Raw genomic sequence first — 18,722 nt, 5'->3', positions numbered from 1 at the left:
GTAGGAAAAGAAGCCTCCGTGAGAATGTCGATCTTCTCTTCTTCCAAACGATGAAGCGTCTGGAAGAATTCGTCTTAACATCGGTTGTTGCCTTCGGATTAACCGTAGAAACCCTTAGCCCTAAGTCTACCCCGAATCCAGCATTCTGAGGAATTTCCTGAATAAGAAGCAAATTGCTTTTCCTAGACCCCGCTTACCTAATAGTCTAATATCATAGCTCTGAACATAAGCTATAGCACTAAATGCTAATGTTCCTAGATGGATAAGATTAGATTGAATTGCGTGATAAGACGCAATTCTTGACATCCGCTCGTGATCGACCTCAATGACAGAGTATAAATTCCCGCGATTTCTCATCAAATGAGTCGGAATTCAGTTAGAAATTATAGACGATATAGCTGAAAGATCAAAATCAACATGGCGGAGTTCATTAGCGTCACATTTCCCAACGCATCGACTGAGCTTAATCCAATTCCAAATGCTGGAATCGACCGTGATTATCTTATCAGATATGCTCGAAATTTGGATGATTATGGCTTCAACTATACCTTAGTGCCCTACGACTCATCTTCCTATGATCCCTTTACCATCGGAGCGACGATTCTCGCCGTTACCAAACAAATCAAGGTAATTATCGCACTTCGTCCGAATACGCTTCCTCCTACCGTTGCCGCCAAGGCACTGGCAACTCTCGATCAACTAGGTGGGGGTCGCGTGGTTGTCCATTTTATTGCGGGGGGCAGCGACGTCGAACAGGCAAAGGAGGGAGACTTCCTGACCAAAGATCAGCGCTATGCCCGTCTCGAGGACTATATCCGGATTTTGCGTCGCGCATGGGAATCCGCCGAACCGTTCGACTGGGACAGTCAATTTTTCACATTCAAACAATTCAGCAATCGAGTACGTCCAGTGAACAAGACAATCCCCGTATCTGTCGGTGGTTCTTCCGACGAGGCATATAGGATCGGTGGCTCGCTTGGTGACATTTTTGGGCTTTGGGGAGAGCCTCTTAAAGAAACAAAGGAGCAGATTGACCGTATTTATGCCGAGGCAGAAAAGGCAGGTCGCGTTGATCGGCCTCGTATTTGGGTTACGTTCCGGCCTATTGTTGCTGAGACCGATGAGCTGGCTTGGGAAAAGGCGCACCGCACACTGGATGCCCTTACTACCAACCGAGCCAACGGGCAAGGAAAGGTMCCTGCCGTTGCACCGGCTCCGCAAAACGTTGGCTCTCAACGTTTGCTTGAAATTGCTGCTCGTGGGGAGGTACAAGATCGAGCTTTGTGGTACCCTACTGTGACTGCAACGAATGCGCGTGGAGCATCAACGGCTTTGGTTGGGTCGCCTCAGACTGTTGCAGATTCAATTCTGGATTATATCAAGCTTGGTGCTGACCTTATATCAATTCGTGGTTACGACAACCTCAATGATGCTATCGACTATGGTCGTCATGTGTTGCCCAGAGTCCGAGATGGCCTTAAGAGTCTAGAATCATGACCATAGATATAAGATTTTTAAATACATACATATGCTTTTCAGGAAATTTTAACAAGAATTTGAAATGAAAAATGTCCTCGTCGAAGACCGGACACCTTCGTAACGACGTACTACCATGAACCGGGTACACCACACCATTCCTGCCAACAACTGACTCCCCGAAGGTAACCCAAGCAGAATGCAGACATTTCTGAATGACTTAAATGATAGCGCAACCCCGAAATCAAAAGGTCTCTCCACAGACAGTACTCCTCCTACTTTTCCTCCACCGCCGCGTTTTCGATCGTCTTTCTATGTTCGTCACTTCTAACAACAAACAGAGCTTTGTCTGACGAAACAGCAAATTTGTTATCCGTGTCGGCTTGTTCATGTTGGTGGATATCGTATCCCCACAATAAACGCGAAATTACAATAAATAGATTAGCCCGCGCAATATGGTGTCCCGGACATTGACGGCGACCAAATCCAAAAGTCGCCGGATGGGGAAGATCGACATTTTGCATATATCTGTCTGATTCGAACTTTTCAGGATTCTCGAAGATCGTCTCATCCATATTCATGCCCATCTGGTTAGCGACAATAATGGTGCCCGCTGGAATTCGATAACCCATATATTCATCGTCTTGGGTCACCATATGCGGAACACCGAATGGAGAGATGGGATGCCGGCGGAGAAGTTCTAAGATGAAGGCGTTGATATAAGGACAATTGTCCTTGTCACTAAACGAGGGAAGTCTTTTTGGTCCTATCACCGAATCTAGCTCTGCTCGGGCCTTGTTGACTGCCTTTGGATTTTGAATGCAGATCTCTACGAATATCTCTAGGACCATCTTTGTTGTATGTATCCCGGCCACGTAGAGTTCGCCTATTGAATAGCACATTTCTTCCCATGTGAGTTCGGTCTGACCCCCTTTTCCTCTTTGGGTGTTTGCTTCGAAGCTCCAATTCCAAGCGTCTTTCGACTCAAGAGCTGTGTTTCCGCATTCGACATATACATTTTTGGTTTGACGGTGTAGTTCCCGGGCCCTTTCCCGCCAATCCATACACAATCTTGCAGAAACTCTGTCGAGAAACGGAAAAGTATCAAGTAAGATTGTCCCATAAGATGCATTTTGCAATATAAATGTCGCCATATCATTTATCTGGTGTAGTCTTCTGTGGTGACTGTTCTCGTCATCGACAGTACCATTCTCCCCACATCCATATGCTAGAGTATACATGATACTCGAAGTGTACTGATAGAATATATCACAATAGCGATTTGAAGACAGAAACTCATGCATCAAACTCCCACTTGTAAACTCCTGAAGCTTTTCATAACTCTTTGAAGCTTTGATACTTAAAAGATTGGCGTGCAGCCGACGATGAAGTCTCCATTGAGTTCCATAGGGCATGAAAGCGGATGCAAGCCCTTGGTGTAAATATTTGTCGAGGAATAACGATGGGCCCCTTGAACTGTATATCGCAGCTCTTTTCTCAAGCAGATCTTGCGCTGCTTGACGAGATCCCAGAATAATGAATCTTTTCGCACCAACCCTGGCATACACAATAGGTCCATATCGTTTGTTCCATCCCTGAAATGTTTGAGCAATATCCTTTTTGCCTTGAATCCATTCATATATAATCTGAAGTATACTGGGACCTGGAGGAAGTGGTAAACTTGTGGCGGTTGTTCTTCTCACATGATGTAACAACAGCAGCGAAGCGCACATGCCAAATAGAAGAATAGCATTCATTTTCTATTATAATATTGGCATCTATTCAACTCCGGGCAGTATAATAGAAAGTGATTGAAAAGTATTCAATAGCCTGGGTTGTCTATAATACTCTCATGTCACAGAGGCGGCCGTCATTGCGTACGTACAATAATGTAGATCTATTGACAACCCCACTTTTCCAGCAAGGGATATTGTGTCATCGTGGTGGTGAGATTCACTTAGCAAATGTGACAGGTAAAATTTGAGGTATTGTCAAGTAATGGGCGTTCCCAAGGTAGCACAGCATGGAACAATTAGATCTGCTTCTTCTCGCGGAATTATCAAGACCGGGCCTAAAAAGCTTCTTGCAGAAATGATAAAGACAAGCTATGAGATCATCCGCATGTTAACGCAACTTGTTAATATCATTTCTCGTATTCGACGGTTATCAGGATCCAGTAATGGGTCAAATGTATCCGTAGCCAAAGTACCGGTGAGCAAAGTCTTGTGGTAATTGGCGTATATAGATGCATTGACACATTAGCTTCATTCGAATGCATCAATCTAGAGTTCAGTCGTTCTATGCGAATTTTTTCTCATGCTAAAAATATATGTTACATGTTATGAAACAGCCTATAATCTGTAAAATGTCCGCTTCACTGATCATCGAAGAAGCAGTGTCAAAAATGCGACCGACAAATCAGGTAGGCCAATGACCAAGAAGACACAAAAAGTGCTTTGTTCACTACTTACTACCTACCTAGGTAACTAAAGTCTAAACCTTGGCTCCCATTTAATCCAGGGATGCCTCTCCCCCCCTGTCCTAATGAGATGTTCCAACTTGATAGTATTAACCATGCCAGGATTTGCCTGGTCTAGGTTTGTGATTCCTGCCAACTTCATCGTGCATTCAAGTTCATCCTTGAGGACTATAAAGCAATTCAGCCACAGCAAACATCAGGAAAGTGTTTTTGGGTCAACTCACTCTCGGTCAAGTGCTGGACACCCTCTTGACCATAAGCTAAAGAGTACAGATATGGTCGACCAACACCAACGGCTGTAGCTCCTAGTGCGAGTGCCTTCAATATGTCGGTTCCTCGTCGAATACCACCATCAACATAGATCTCTAGCTGACCAAAGACCTCTGGACATTCCTTGTGGATTTCCAATAATGTTACAATTGCCGGTTGTACACTACGATTGTCAGTAAACTGAAGATTGCAACACAACTCCATACCGTAATGATCATTTGGCTGAGACTCACGTATCCAAGGATCTGCCTCCGTGATTACTCAACAAAACACCCGCGCAGCCATATTCAACAGCCAATTTTGCATCAGCGGCTGTCTGCACTCCCTTCAAGAAAATAGGCAATCTCGAAACCCTCTTTATCCAAGCCAAATCCTCCCAATTCAACGACGAATCGATGTACTGAGCCATGACTCGACCAAGACCACCTCCTTTCTTGTCGTTTGTGGCTACCGCTCCACTCATGGCAGAGACAAAATTCTCTGCCGAGATTCGTTCATCAGCTTCTCTCTTTCCGGGAATAGGAGCATCTACTGTGACGAATATCGCTTTGATGCCAGCTTCACGGGCTTTTTTAAGTAATTGCTCCGTCTTTTGTCGTTCCGAATTGACATAAAGCTGCAAGAAGAATATTTGGCCGGGCTTTCCTGCTGCGACGATATCTTGTAGAGGGTAGGAAGCATTATTGGAAATAATTTGTATAATGTTGTCTTCTGCGCAAGCTCGTGCGATCGCTAGTTCTCCATCTGGATGTGCTAGTTTTGCCATTGCGGCGGGACTGACGAAGAAAGGTGCACTACTCTCATAACCCAGAATACGGCGTTTTATCGAGACATTCTTGACGTTGCGAAGCACGCGCGGTCTGAGCAGTAAACTGCGATAGCTTTCGATATTATCGCGATGTGAAATGAGATCGGTGGCTGCTGATGAGTAAAATGCGAATGTCTTTGCTGAAAACTTCTTCTGGGCGACAGCTTCGAAATCTGTAACTGATAAGAGGGTGCTTAGATGTGGGATCTCGGACTTGACTGCTGTGATTTCGGCCACCTTGACCTGCTCAACATTTGTGGTAGTCTTTACCGGTTCCTCCACCTTTGGAGTGTCAAAAGGATCGATCTGGCCTTTGTAGTGTTCTCCAGCTAGAGTCTCGTGTATGATTCCTGGAGAGTGGACTTCGTCATACGCCTGTGTAGCGTCGGCACCGGCATATTTCAGAATAACTGTGGTCATATCAGCTCTATTATTCTGCCTGAATCTCTTGTCAAGGTATCACAAATTGATTGGAGCAGCTCGATGAATGATCAGTAAAAACTTACTCGCTGATCCTCCTGGGTGCTCTTCAAGGAACTCAGTTACATCGTATACCTTGGAATGTACAGCAATCCAGCAGTCTTTCGACGTGCGATGTTTTCGTAACTCCTCACCAGAAATGACAATTACGTCTAAAGCCGCAGCCGCCATCCCACGTAATTTCCAAAAGGCGCAATATCGTGGACAAAAAGGCGTGTTTCGCGGTTGAAGAAGATTGATGAAAGCCAGCAAGTGTTGAAGTCGGTACCTGGAACAGGAAAAAGGATTTCTAATAGCTTGTTGTACCTTATTCTCGAGAAAATACGATACTTTGCTGGCCAACCCAAATCGAAAACTTGTAGACAAAGAGCTACACCCCGGTGTGGAGCCTTTTCTTCCGCGCTCATTTATTCCCCCATATGGAGAAGCAAGCAACTATGGAGATCATTTGGAAGACGGACGGACTCCCGGTTAATTAGGGCCCGGCAAGGTATCCGCATACTGTCGGAGTTGGTCCGATACAGCGATACCTTCCCGAGTCGGCAATCGTCGCCAACCATTTTCCAACTTAAGGGTTCAACGTCCAAAAGGACGTTGTTAAGTGAATTGCGTGCATTCAATACGTTTAATGTGGTTCAAATCTTGAATAAATAGCTTAAAAAGGTGATATCACCATCTAACGACCCTTCTGCAACTCGTACATCTCGTTGACATCACTCACGACCAGAACAATGAGCATGAAAATCCTCATTACCGGCGCGGGCGGCTTTATCGGTCAAGCCCTGACTAAAGAGCTCTTGTCAGATACTCAAGTCTCATCAATCACTTTGACCGATGTGATGAAGCCACCTGTGCCATCGAGCGAAAACAACCCTATATCATCCCCCGAGATCGATTCCCTCGCTGCAGATCTTACCTCGCTAACAACATGTCAAGAACTATGCTCATCAAAAGCCTTTACACACGTCTATCTTCTCCATGGAATCATGTCCGGTGCCGCAGAGGCAAATCTCGAGTTAGGGTTAAAAGTCAATGTAGACTCGATGAGGCATGTGATGGACACTTTGCGCACAGTTCGACCTGGTATTCGAGTTATATTCCCATCGAGTCTTGCAGTCTTTGGACCAGCGGATCCATTAAAACCAGAGAAAGTCACCGAGAACACGATACCGCTACCGCAGTCATCTTACGGAGCACAAAAACAAATGGGAGAGACTCTTTTGAATGATTATTCGCGAAGGGGTCTGCTTGATGGTAGAATTGTGCGATTACCGACGATAATTGTTCGTCCTGGTAAGCCGTCAGGTGCAGCGTCTAGCTTCTGTTCTGGTATCCTTCGSGAGCCATTCAAAGGTGAAGAGAGTGAATTACCCGTGCCCACATCGTTGAATTTGTGGGTTTGTTCGACGAGGACGGTTATCAAGAACCTCATTATCGCCAGAGATATCCCAACAGAAGCATTCGACAAGGTCGTGGCACGAGGATCTTCGAGAATAGTCAATCTACCTGGTATCACAGTAACTGTTCAAGAGATGCTAGACGCTTTGCTACAGGTTGGTGGCGAGGAGGTGCGGAAACTCGTCAAGGAGGTTCCGGATAGCTCTGTTGAGAGTATTGTTGGCTCATGGCCCGCCGAGTTTGATATTTCGCGTGCGACTCAGCTTGGATTCCAGCAGGACGGTGATCTTGTGAAGACGATAAAGGAATACTTGGAAGACTACGCACCGAAAAAGTTATGAATCGATACATAGATTCCACATCCCGCTGTGTATTTGTATAGACATATAGGTCCCTATGTAATCGATCATGAGATCGATCGACATCGCTATCGTGACTGATCATGTCGCCAGCTTGAAGAGTTCTGTGGATTTTCCCATCATAGTTAACAGCTATCATTTAGAGATTAAACACTTAAAATCCTCTTATTGAGTAAATTCATGATACGTCGGCACGGGGTGGTCTCCCACATGGAAGACGAAACCCCTGCCGAGAACGGTATCGGCGTTCTTTCCGACTCTTGCTACCCCCCCTGAGGGCTGTTATAGCGCAAGATGATAGTCGGTTCGTATTGTATTTTCTGATACCTTTCCCCGCGTTTCAATTGCTTTATTAAGTAATATATATTGCTCTAATCTACTTTGCTATACACAAAAAAACCTTGAAGAAGAGTATCTTCAAAAAAGTGGCGAAAATGACAGCCGTGGAGACCTTTACCCTCAACACCGGCGCGAAGATTCCTGCAGTTGGATTCGGAACATGGAAATCACCACCAGGAGAAGTTGCAAAGGCTGTTGAAGCTGCTTTTGAGGCAGGTTACAGACACTTTGTTAGTATACATCTTAGATCGGTATCCCTTCAACCAACATACTAACTGAATCAGGATTGTGCGCCGCTGTGTATGTCTAAAGAGAGATTGCATTTTGAATGATCAATGGGGACTAATGACTATGTTCAACAGACTTCAATGAGGCTGAAATAGGCGAAGTCTTCAAAAAGACCAAAGTCCCTCGATCAGAATATTTCGTAACTACCAAACTGTTAGGAACATATGTCCCTTCTCTCGCAGCTCTTTACTGATGTGCTCAAAATCAGATGGTCCTCTGATCACCGCCGCGTAAAGGAAGCCCTCAACAAATCCCTCTCAGACCTCTGTCTCGATTACGTCGACCTCTACCTCATGCACTGGCCCGTAAGCCTCGACCCCTCTACCTCCACCGAAGACTACGGCAAAGAAAACCGCAAAGTGCACGCTACAGGCTGGGATTTCAGAGACACATGGCGCGAAATGGAAGCCCTACTCTCAACCGGCAAAGTCAAAGCAATCGGAGTCGCAAACTTCTCAACCATCAATCTTGAGAAATTACTACAAACAGCCAAGATTATGCCGGCGGTGAACCAAACGGAGATTCAGCCGTTGCTTCCGCAGAATAAGTTGCATGCTTATTGTAAGAGTAAGGGGATCCATCAGACTGCCTTTGGACCGTTGGGTGGGGCGGTTAGCGAGCGTAGTTTGCATCAGATGGATGTTATCAAGGAGATTGCTGAGAAAAGGAGCACAGGAACAGCTAATGTCATGTTGAGTTGGGGGATTCAGAAGGGATGGAGTGTTATCCCGAAAAGTGTCAATGTGGAGCGGATTAAGCAGAATCTGCATGGTAATTTTGTCTTGTCTGCGGAAGAGATGGAGAAGATTGATAGCTTGGCTAGGCCAAAGGGAAAGAGATTTAATCGACCTGATTGGGGCACCGTCATCTTTCACGACGATGCGGACGTTGACCTAGAAGATTGAATGTCAATTTCAATTACTTTGGTGGCCATAATCGGCTGCATTCGGTTTATGCACATAAATCGCGAAACCGGGAAACAAATAGCATACATTTAATCGCTAGAATCAACATCAATAACATTTCTTTTCATATCACTCCATTCCCATCATGGCAGTCATATCCGTAAACCCAAAATTCAGATCCGGAAATAAAAAGAACTCGTCAGGCGTCGTTTGAGCTGCTACCAGCTGAGACAAAGGCTGGCCACCCATTGTAGAGTATTCCGACTGATCGTGTTGCAATCCCATTGAACCGCCAACGCCGCCTGCACCACCATGCATTAGAGATTGATGGGATACGTCACCAAAGCCATAGGCATTTTGCCGTGTAATATCTGCAGTCAATCCAACACTAGCTGCGCAGTCATAAAGCTTCCGGCCCAAACCGAGTGTCATTCGATGGATGGGATGCTGGGATAAGCATGGAATAGTTTGGAATACCCCCAGAACTTGCTCGATGAGAGCAAAGTCGTTCTGTACTCGTATGCTGAGCTGATCATGATAGTTCTTGCAGATCTCCAGCAAAAAATTGCCAGCAAAGGCAATCATGATGTGAAAGTAGTGCGGCATACCGACCAAGCTGCTATGTAGCGTTGTATCGGTTAAAATCATGTCGAATATAGAAACTGCGGCGTCGTGTGCTGCCACCGCTGCCGTCAGGTAATGCGATGGCACTGACTGGCCATTGAGATTCCGAAAAACATGATGGCCGAGATACAGCTTGCTGAATTGATAATGCAACTCAAGACCCTTTCTCGGAAAATTAGCGATTTGCTGATTTGGCTGAAATAGAAGAGAGAACTTGTTGAACCAGCGATCAAGCCGTCGAGCGTAATTGTTGATCTGGCTGAACAGCACTTGAGGTACTTGTGTCTCGTAATCTCCGCCAAGAGTGTCTCGCATTTCGCTCATGATAATGAGTAGATTTACCTGGGATAGGATACGAATATCGTCCTGCGTGGTATCTGGATGGCTGAGGTAAGATTCCCAATCTATATTCACTGCTCTATCTCCTCTCAGCAAAGCATCACGATTATGCAGTATAGAAAGATGCTGGTCACAAATGAACAGCAAATACCATAACCGAAGACGGTCTGTCATCTTTATCTCGGGTGGATGATGATTTCCCTGAGGTACGTTTTTAGGTGATGGTGAAGTATTATCAATCAATCGGTGCAAGCGCAGGTCGGCAGCGCGGCGGATAGCATCACTTGACAATATACGAGATGCATCCGCCAACCAAAACGAAGATATACAGAGAGCTCTGATGTGATTGATATCACGCTTTTCAAACATAGAGCGTGAAACCAGTTGACGTAGCTCTCTATTGCAGATCTCATACACTTGCGAATCATGCGAGTCATGTAACGCAGACACAGTGCATATTGCTGCGAGTAACGATGGTGACTTTTTTCTTAGTTTCTGAATGTCATATAATCCGCCAGCAGTGCCGTATATGTAATGGTCTAGCCGCGTAAAGTACCGATCTAATAGAGTTTGCGCAACGGTAGTCGAGATGATTGATCTGCTGATCAGATCCTCTCGCAGAAGCTCCGGTCGCTTTCTGTTCTGCGGCGAGCCGGCACTAGATGGCGGCTTCCCCATCTTTGCCATTCCTAAGAATGTGTCGATTGGGGCATGCGAAGCAGAGGGTGACTCCGGCGGAGAAATTTCGCATCCTTCAGTGTCATTGGCAGCCTGGTCATCCGACCGGGCCTGGTTGACTGGGGGAGCTTGGTGGTCGCCATTAATGCTGAACAGAGGCTCAGGATTGTCAAGTTTTAGGTAGTTACAGACTCTTTCTAACGTTCGATGAAGATTCTGAATGTCTGTTTTGAGGTTATCCGTGTTTCTATCGGAACGTGATCATATTAGTCTCTGTTGCTAAAACTGTTACGTCGCAGCATGCAAGCCATCTGCTCACATATGCAAAAAGCGAGCACTCACTTTGTATCTTCCAATAATGATTGTAAGCTTCGATTCAGTACACACGAGAGTGATCTCCGCCGACACCGAGTGCACGGAGGCCCACTCGCGGGCATATCACATTTGATCTAGGCCCCCGTTAGCTGAGCAAAGCACGCGACAATTAGAAGTCATTGCCAACCTTGTTCTTCCGGCAAGCCGCACACGCAGTAATCTTGCGTGTAATGCCTGGTAAGGAGCCGTACACGTTGGCCGGGTTACTGCTATTTCGGGCCGGAGCAGACATCGGCGTCTCAGCCGGTTGCACTTGCTGGTGGGTATGCGAAGAGAGCCCATTACCGCTAGGGATGTCAATCTTAGTACCGGGACTAGCAGAAACAACAGTAGCAGTGTTATCGGCATGCAACTGGGGAAGAAAGCCGTGGTCCCCTCTTGTCGCGTCATTGAAGGATGACGATGGCCCTGTATCTGGCGGTGAGCCCCCCCGTGTGCCTGAAAGTTGGCCTCCACGAGGAGGGTCGGCCTGGAGCCGCTGCCGTTTGGGAGCCATGATGATATTAACCCGATAGGATCTCCACGATGCGATGGATCGATTGATGCAATAACGCAGTGCAAGCAAGATGAAGAGGAAGAGGCATGTTCGGGCGGTAAAGCGATGGAGAAGCACCGGCAGAGTCTCCGCGAGTATTTAATCCCTTTTCATCCAGCAGGCTTGGCGTCGTATCGGCCTTTCCTCCGACTTCCCCGCATTTGGCTTTTCCGCTTGGGGAAGGTATTAAAGACATTCTTCTTTTGGGTCTTTTCTTACATTTGGCACAACTTTCTTCCATCTACTACATACATGAAACTTCACCCACTATGCCTTCCGCTCTGGCCGCAAAAGCTAAACAGCTGCCTCCGGGCGTCTATGTCCCCGTCATCTCGCTATTCAAAGACACCCCGCGACAAGAGCTTGATCTCGATGCAGCATACAAACATTTCTCGCACATGATTCGTGGCGGAGTCCATGGAATTGTTTTGGCAGGCACAAATGCTGAGGCAGTCTTATTATCACCCAACGACCGTATCGAATTGATTCGCGTTGCAAAGAAGGCGGCTACTGATCTCGGAGTACCCAACTATCCTCTCGTTGCTGGTATCACCGGACATTCTACCAATGAATCAATTCAGTTGGCCGAGGATGCTGCAAAGGCTGGAGCGGGATGGGCGCTGCTACTTCCACCAAACTACTGGGCGAAGGCTGTGACGAAGGATGTTATCCTTAGTTTCTACCGCGAGGTGGCTGATAACAGCCCGATACCTGTTGTCATCTACAGCGTATGTTGTATTCTTTATCGCGTTTCTTTTCAACCAGCTAATTGTCCCGATTATGATTACAAAGTTCCCTGCAGTCACAAATGGTGTCGATATGAGCTCAGACGTGATGTCCGAACTCGCGCAACACCCCAACATTGTCGGCACTAAGCTCACCTGCGGTAACGCGGGAAAGGTCACCCGGCTCAGTTATCAATATACTCCTGAACAATTCAGTGTTTATGCCGGGTCATCCGACTGGCTTCTTCCTTGTCTTATTGGCGGAGGAGTGGGCTGTGTCACTGGCATGGGCAACGTCTTTCCCAAATCTACATCTCACTTATATAACTTGTGGGCAGCTGGTAAGACAGAAGAGGCTCGAAAATTGCAAGGAGTCGTCGCAGAGGCGGAGAAAGTGTGCAAAGAAGGCATCGCGCTCACCAAATTTGCTTCATACTATTTTAATGGTCGTGATATGGGTATTAGCGAGAAGGTCTACTACCCCCGCAAACCATATCAGCCTGCAAAGAAGGATCGAGAAGAATGGGCTATCAAGTCGATGGCCGAACTTGCAGCTTATGAGAAGACACTGCCTGATGTATTAGGCGCATGATACTAGACACAGTATTATATTATATAGAGATTCCTCAAAATGAAGACCGAGTGACTTCGGTAAAATTAATATCCTTGAAGGCAGTAGATGCTCGTAGGTTCAAAGGACAAGGGTTACAAAAGCGCCGACCATGACCTTAGTCATTGTTCATTGTTCCATCTGAAGCGAAATGTATAAATCTTCTCGGATGCATGAAAGTMCCCAAGCCGTATCAACAAAAGCGTCACAATATTTGGAATAACTAGATTCGTGATTGTTTTACCGCGGGGCCGAAACTGAGCAATTGTATGGCGGCTTTCTCTCCGATGGCCATGCTCGCATGCTGAAGCCGGATAAAGTTCCGCGAGGGGTAAAGTCTCAATTGTAATTTATTCTGGGAAAGCTCCAAACAGATCGTAGTAGAGAAGGCTGACTTAATTGGAGTTGCAATTACAAAAAGAACCAGCTGTCGCTCTCGATGATAATTCGAGAGTCTATATCGGAAAGTCCTCATACAACATAGTAGTCATGGGAGCAGCAGGCTCAAGCAAACCAACCGTGCTTCACATTGGTGACGCAATCAAGTATAACCATGATTTCTACGAGCACGAGTTTGCTTCACGATTTAATGTCGTTCAAGCAACAGAAACCGACCGAGAGTCGTTCATCGAAGCATTGAAATCGAAAAAGTAAGCTCTTCCCGAACTTTCTGTCTATATCTAAAGTCTTACAAGAGGAAGATACGGCACCTTCTCAGCTATATTCCGGCCGCATTTTCAAACTGGCGGTTTCATGGGCCAATGGGACTCTGAACTCATCCCTCTACTCCCCCCTTCAGTAAGAATATTCGCCTCTGCCGGCGCCGGCTTCAACTGGGCAAATGTCGACCTTCTCGGTGCTCAAAAGATCTGGTACGCCAACGGAGCTGGCGCGTCAGACGAAGCCGTATCCGACACCGCATTGTACATGGTACTCAGCGTCTTCCGAAATTTTACGCGCTCGCAAATAGCAGCTCGGACTGCAGATGTTGAAACATTCAATGCCACACATAAAGTGATTGCTACTATATCACGAAACCCACGAAATCATGTGTTAGGTATTGTCGGGTTTGGCAATATTAGCAAGAAGTTGGCATATAAAGCAAAAACGGCGTTAGGCATGAAGATTCACTACTTCGATATTGTTCGCGCACCGGCAGCTGAAGAGGAAGCCTTGGAAACTACTTATCACTCATCGTTGGATGAGTTGCTCAAAGTCGCCGACTGCATCTCACTACACACGCCGCTAAACAAGCATACCCAAGACTTGATTGGAAGCAAGCAACTATCTCTCATGAAGCCGGGAAGCAGAATTGTCAACACGGCCCGTGGCCAAGTACTTAACGAAGATGCTCTTATAACAGCATTAAATAACGGCCATCTGTCGGCTGCAGCACTGGATGTGCACTATCACGAACCCCAAGTTTCGCCCGTGCTGGCAAAAATGGAGAATGTGACTTTGACGACGCATATTGGCGGTGGTGCGTTGGAGACGAGAATCAACTTTGAGTTGAATGCGATGAAGAATATTATAGCTGTCGTTGGTGAGGATGGAAATTTCAAGGGGGAGCCTTTGACCCCTGTTAACAGAAAAGCGTTTGAAGCAGCTTCTGCCTAAGTGCATCTATAGTTGTTTAAATTTTCATCTTGCATTGAGATCTATGGTCCAAGATTCCAACATTGAATAAATGAGTTTCTCGATTAATAAACCCTTTTATTATGGTGTACATATTAGTATAGACTCGTAGATCCATCAACCCCTATATCCTAGACCGATTCTTGACTACATATGTCACAGCGGCATACTCCAACATATTATGTTCGTGAAGAAAAATMAAAAGCAAGCCGTTACCAAGCCAAAATATCCTGTCGTTTGCTGGTTGTTCCTGACTTATCACCATTCAGACAATCCAGTTCCTTGCATACTATACAAATTGAATGAGCATTGATACCCTTCTCACTATAGCGGGTCTACTATAGGACTTACAAGTTTCCGCCTGTAGAAATTTTTCGCTTGTCTTTGCCTTGTTCATTGCAGGGGTAATTTCTTTTCCTAGCGCTCTTTCGACCCTCAGATGAGCTTTCAAGTGCACAAGAATTTCCGATTGAATTTCTATTTGAATCAGCAAATAAAAAAAATATCAAGATGAAATAGAGCGTATATTGATGAAAATGACGAATTGAAATACCTTTACTACCATCATCCATAAACTGGGCTGAATTCTCCATAGCTTTGGCTTGTGTGCTTATCATTCCTTCAATCTGTGAGACAATTGCGTTTTCAATGACTGTGTTAATCTTGCTCGAGGTTGAGTAGAGGTCCCAACGAATGTGCGTCTTGGTCGATGATGATGGCATCAAAACAACCGAGTACCATAGATTCGTGTCGGGAAGCTTGTATGCAGTCGAACAAGGAAATGAGCGTAGTGAAGGTGTATCACTTGGTTGCTTCCCTAACCAGATCCGTAATAGAGATGGTGTCGGTAAGTCGGGAACTCCAAGGTTGAAGGTTTCTGTGTTGACTATTCCACTCGTCAAACTACCCTTCAAATTCTTTGCAATTCAACATACTCACCAGCACTCTTCCAATTAAACCCTCCTTCAACCGTCCTTCCGTCAACCCAACGACACTTCTTTGGTTCCAATCCCAAGAACGAGTCCACCGTCTCTCCCTCCCATCTTTCTCCATCATCACCAATGCCCTCACTCATCCTCGCTGCATCCAAATTAATCCAAACCATACCGGAGCCCTCACTTACCCTCAACGGAACCTCAAATAATCCATTATCCTCCTTCCTGAATCCCAGAACACCGTCAAACATAGGCGCTTTGACCAGCTGTCCCTTAACATCGTAGCTCCATCCATGATACTTGCAACCTAGCACCGTACTACTTCCCGATTCCTTTCGGGTAACCGTGTAGGCTCGGTGGCGACATACGTTATGGAATGCGCGGATTTTGTAATCTTTGCCTAGAATCAGGAAGAACGAGTAGCCGCATAAGGTGAATGTGTGGTAGTCGCCTGGTTTCGAGAAGCGGCTTGTATGAGTAAGGAAAATCCAGCACTATAAGGGGAATGTGGAAAACGCCACATATGATTAGCGATGCCCTTCTCTCTACTTAAAGTCATGTCTTTGATTTTTATGGAATGACTCGGCTCTGTTTTGGGTTATCAACCTTTGAAAATATAGCACGTGTTTCGAGGTTGAAATTATCGGCTGAAGAAAACCAGTTGGGAGGAAACTCTGTTTCTTTTGTAACAGCAGACTCTGGTTCGGATTTGACATTAATTTCTGCGGTCTTGGACTCCTTCAAATTTTTTCCAGATTTATCGGTATTGTCGTTGAGGGCGAAATATCTGCTGAACGAAAGAATCATGGTGGTGCCCAAGACCACACCAACCAAGATTCCTACGAGGAAAGACAATGTTTCTGCCATTTTCAGCTTTGGGAGGTAATGCAACCATTTGAACCTCAGAATAAGAAATGAATGTCTGCATTTTATGAACTACAGGAAGCCCCCCGATAAATAGCACATCGGAGCGTTGAGTCATTAATCGACCAGAAACATTAAGCAGTTGGCTAATGCATCTGGATTTGTAAATGCGATGTACTGTCGTGATCCTTCTGAGATTGGCATATACACCTGGACTATTGACATGCAGCTAAGCATTAATTTTGATTAAGTGGCACGCTTACAATTCAGAAGGCGACGAATCAGCGTTAGAGTCAAGAATAATTCCCGAAATAGGAAGTGTTTTCCTCTTTGAAACAGACCCGCAAAACGTAGAGTTGATCGCAAGGAGTTTACGTCATTTTAGTAGCGATATCACAGATAACCATAATCTCTAGTATTTAGAAGGAATTTGTGAATATCTCGAAAATGCTTAGCTTCACCCAGGCTATCCTCGTATCAACGATCCACGAATTAGCTCAAAATATGTTGTTGTCAGACTCGCTCAGGCCTCTGCTTCAATCACTCTTGAGGTAGGCATCGATTGCACTACTGATCTGTCGCCATCGGTGTCATGCTTGTTCCTCTCTTCCTCAAATTGTTGCCGGACGAGATCGAAAACTCTTTCTTGGTAATCTGTAGCATACCGTATTAGCAAAAGTAGAAGGGAAAGAGCTATATTTCCCAGAATTGAGAAGTATACTTACATGCAACACCGCTCTCCTTCTCTGGATTCAGGATACCCTCTCCGTAAACACCCTTTTCCAGATTCGTCTGTGCCTTTTCGCACAACTCAAAGTCTTCCATGGCAACCTGTCTGGTGAACTGATAGTAGTCTTCAAATTTTGCACCTTCTTCGACATGATAGTAGTCAAATTCCATCCTTGTGACGCCTGGCTCCTCAGTAGGACACACGCGGAAGGAACTCATTCCTCCGCCATAGACGTTCAGCGTACAAATTGGGAAGAAATACAGGAATAGCCCATCATCCGGCTTCTTCGGATCCGCAACATGCTGCGAGAAATTCTGATGATTATATACCGTGTAAAAAGTCGGAGGATAGTAGACACTAAATGACGGATGGGTGTACTGGCAATGCAGACATTCCTGATATCCATCAACCATTGTCTTCCAGTTGAAGTTTCCTTCGTATTTGATGCTACGTCTCCAAGGACGCTTTGTGAAGTCGACTTTGGCGAGGAGCTTCTCAAGGTTGGGGAAGAACTCGTGGAATGTAGGTGCAGATGAGCTTAATGCTGCAAATAAGAGTCCTGTTGGAGTGACATGGCTAGGTAGTTGGTTTCCCTAGATCCATGTATTGTTAGGTACGGACACATCAGTAACAAATACTTCAAAATGAAACACATGCATACCGTGCTGGCTTCATAAACTTTCAAGTCGTCATTACCTGGAAACTCTGTGGTTGCAGAGACTCGTACAGCATAGATGTTTTGCTGTGCGATCTCGAAGCTGACTTTTTCGTCCACACTTAAGAATCTGACAACTGGTCCGATCAAGTACCATGACTATCACGATAAACTTAGCATTCATTTGCAACCAAAGAGGCAATAGCAACACACCTTCAGAAAAACGGCTCGTCTTTCCAACTGGTACAACGGCGAACTACAATACCACGATGCGGGCAACGTGCGAGTCAATTCTGCCATTTTCAACTTTCGATGATTATAGAATTGTCGAATGTTTCAATGACTACACCATTCAACCTATTCCACACCATCATCAAAGAGAAATAAGTTGATTCTATACATTTTACACTATCCGACCCTTCGCGATGCTATTGGCTGATGTATCTGGTTTCCAAAATGGGATATCAGATCCCGAAATCTACGTCTACCAATGAGCTTTTTACATCATTATGAGCTGCTGATCGTTTGACTATCTTAGATTTTAGGAGTCACTCCTACTCGTGCTGTGAATTTAGTGGGTCGATATCATCAATATTGCTGTTTGTTACCTTGATGAATTTGGACTATCAGAGGGTGGTATTGGGCTTGGGGGATTGGGCTGAGCGTGCCATGATTGAAGATTACCTGATGCGAAGCATATCTTATCATGTAAAGCGCCCTTCTGATCAATCGGGTTCCATTTAAGCTTTAGATTTCAGTTTTTATAAACGATCTGATAGCAAAATAATATGATTCATGAATCGTGTTAAACTTTCGGCATGCCGTATATTTTGGGCGGTCACCTATCTTTAACCCACCCAGATATTTTATTTGTAACCAGAAAAATTCATACACATTTGCTACGATAAAGATTACACAGCTTCCCTTGGTGTTTCAATTCTACGGAGAGTCTTTGAATTTAATTTTGCATGTAGTGGTGCTATCTCTATAATAAGGCCTCGTAGCCCCCATAGTTGGACCGTGTTATGCCCCCCCTTGGTGAGTGGATTTTCCGTAATGGGTCCTCAGTAGTGCCCTTTATTGACGCCCTGTAGTGACCTGTTATGTATCGCGAATCCTTCTTCATAGTGACAAATTTGGGACCGGAAAGGACTGATCAACTTGGATCTATAGCAAAAAAGAGTGCAATGCTCTTGCATTATGTATAAATTGCCA

At 45.4% G+C, this 18,722-nt stretch overlaps 9 protein-coding genes across 9 annotated transcripts; 5 read left to right on the top strand and 4 right to left on the bottom strand.

Moving 5' to 3' along the window:
* Positions 1–417: 417 nt before the first annotated feature.
* BHQ10_001057 (uncharacterized protein) lies at positions 418–1,497 on the top strand (the record flags this gene model as incomplete). The annotated part of the gene is made up of 1 exon (XM_040873051.1): positions 418–1,497. The coding sequence occupies one exon, from the start codon at positions 418–420 to the stop codon at positions 1,495–1,497; it is 1,080 nt and encodes a 359-aa protein (XP_040729562.1).
* A 254-nt stretch (positions 1,498–1,751) lies between these two features.
* BHQ10_001056 (uncharacterized protein) lies at positions 1,752–2,327 on the bottom strand (the record flags this gene model as incomplete). The annotated part of the gene is made up of 1 exon (XM_040873050.1): positions 1,752–2,327. The coding sequence occupies one exon, from the start codon at positions 2,325–2,327 to the stop codon at positions 1,752–1,754; it is 576 nt and encodes a 191-aa protein (XP_040729561.1).
* Positions 2,328–3,962: 1,635 nt separating this feature from the next.
* BHQ10_001055 (uncharacterized protein) lies at positions 3,963–5,684 on the bottom strand (the record flags this gene model as incomplete). Its single annotated transcript, XM_040873049.1, has 4 exons — positions 3,963–4,123; positions 4,180–4,388; positions 4,459–5,443; positions 5,540–5,684. The coding sequence occupies 4 exons, from the start codon at positions 5,682–5,684 to the stop codon at positions 3,963–3,965; spliced, it is 1,500 nt and encodes a 499-aa protein (XP_040729560.1).
* Positions 5,685–6,244: 560 nt separating this feature from the next.
* Positions 6,245–7,252, top strand: BHQ10_001054 (uncharacterized protein; the record flags this gene model as incomplete). The annotated part of the gene is made up of 1 exon (XM_040873048.1): positions 6,245–7,252. One exon carries the CDS (start codon positions 6,245–6,247, stop codon positions 7,250–7,252), a length of 1,008 nt encoding a protein of 335 aa, XP_040729559.1.
* A 452-nt stretch (positions 7,253–7,704) lies between these two features.
* Positions 7,705–8,802, top strand: BHQ10_001053 (uncharacterized protein; the record flags this gene model as incomplete). The annotated part of the gene is made up of 4 exons (XM_040873047.1): positions 7,705–7,839; positions 7,894–7,909; positions 7,972–8,050; positions 8,106–8,802. The coding sequence occupies 4 exons, from the start codon at positions 7,705–7,707 to the stop codon at positions 8,800–8,802; spliced, it is 927 nt and encodes a 308-aa protein (XP_040729558.1).
* A 129-nt stretch (positions 8,803–8,931) lies between these two features.
* On the bottom strand, positions 8,932–11,314 carry BHQ10_001052 (uncharacterized protein; the record flags this gene model as incomplete). The annotated part of the gene is made up of 3 exons (XM_040873046.1): positions 8,932–10,690; positions 10,786–10,892; positions 10,946–11,314. 3 exons carry the CDS (start codon positions 11,312–11,314, stop codon positions 8,932–8,934), a joined length of 2,235 nt encoding a protein of 744 aa, XP_040729557.1.
* A 308-nt stretch (positions 11,315–11,622) lies between these two features.
* BHQ10_001051 (uncharacterized protein) lies at positions 11,623–12,670 on the top strand (the record flags this gene model as incomplete). Its single annotated transcript, XM_040873045.1, has 2 exons — positions 11,623–12,081; positions 12,146–12,670. 2 exons carry the CDS (start codon positions 11,623–11,625, stop codon positions 12,668–12,670), a joined length of 984 nt encoding a protein of 327 aa, XP_040729556.1.
* Positions 12,671–13,177: 507 nt separating this feature from the next.
* Positions 13,178–14,305, top strand: BHQ10_001050 (uncharacterized protein; the record flags this gene model as incomplete). The annotated part of the gene is made up of 2 exons (XM_040873044.1): positions 13,178–13,338; positions 13,390–14,305. 2 exons carry the CDS (start codon positions 13,178–13,180, stop codon positions 14,303–14,305), a joined length of 1,077 nt encoding a protein of 358 aa, XP_040729555.1.
* A 2,340-nt stretch (positions 14,306–16,645) lies between these two features.
* BHQ10_001049 (uncharacterized protein) lies at positions 16,646–17,807 on the bottom strand (the record flags this gene model as incomplete). Its single annotated transcript, XM_040873042.1, has 4 exons — positions 16,646–16,776; positions 16,848–17,445; positions 17,514–17,666; positions 17,721–17,807. The coding sequence occupies 4 exons, from the start codon at positions 17,805–17,807 to the stop codon at positions 16,646–16,648; spliced, it is 969 nt and encodes a 322-aa protein (XP_040729554.1).
* Between the last annotated feature and the right edge of the window lie 915 nt (positions 17,808–18,722).

The sequence above is a fragment of the Talaromyces amestolkiae genome (assembly GCF_001896365.1).
Source record: "Talaromyces amestolkiae strain CIB chromosome Unknown scaffold1.1, whole genome shotgun sequence".
In the NCBI taxonomy this organism is placed as follows: Eukaryota; Fungi; Ascomycota; class Eurotiomycetes; order Eurotiales; family Trichocomaceae; genus Talaromyces; species Talaromyces amestolkiae.
This window is presented reverse-complemented; position numbering and strand designations above follow the sequence as displayed.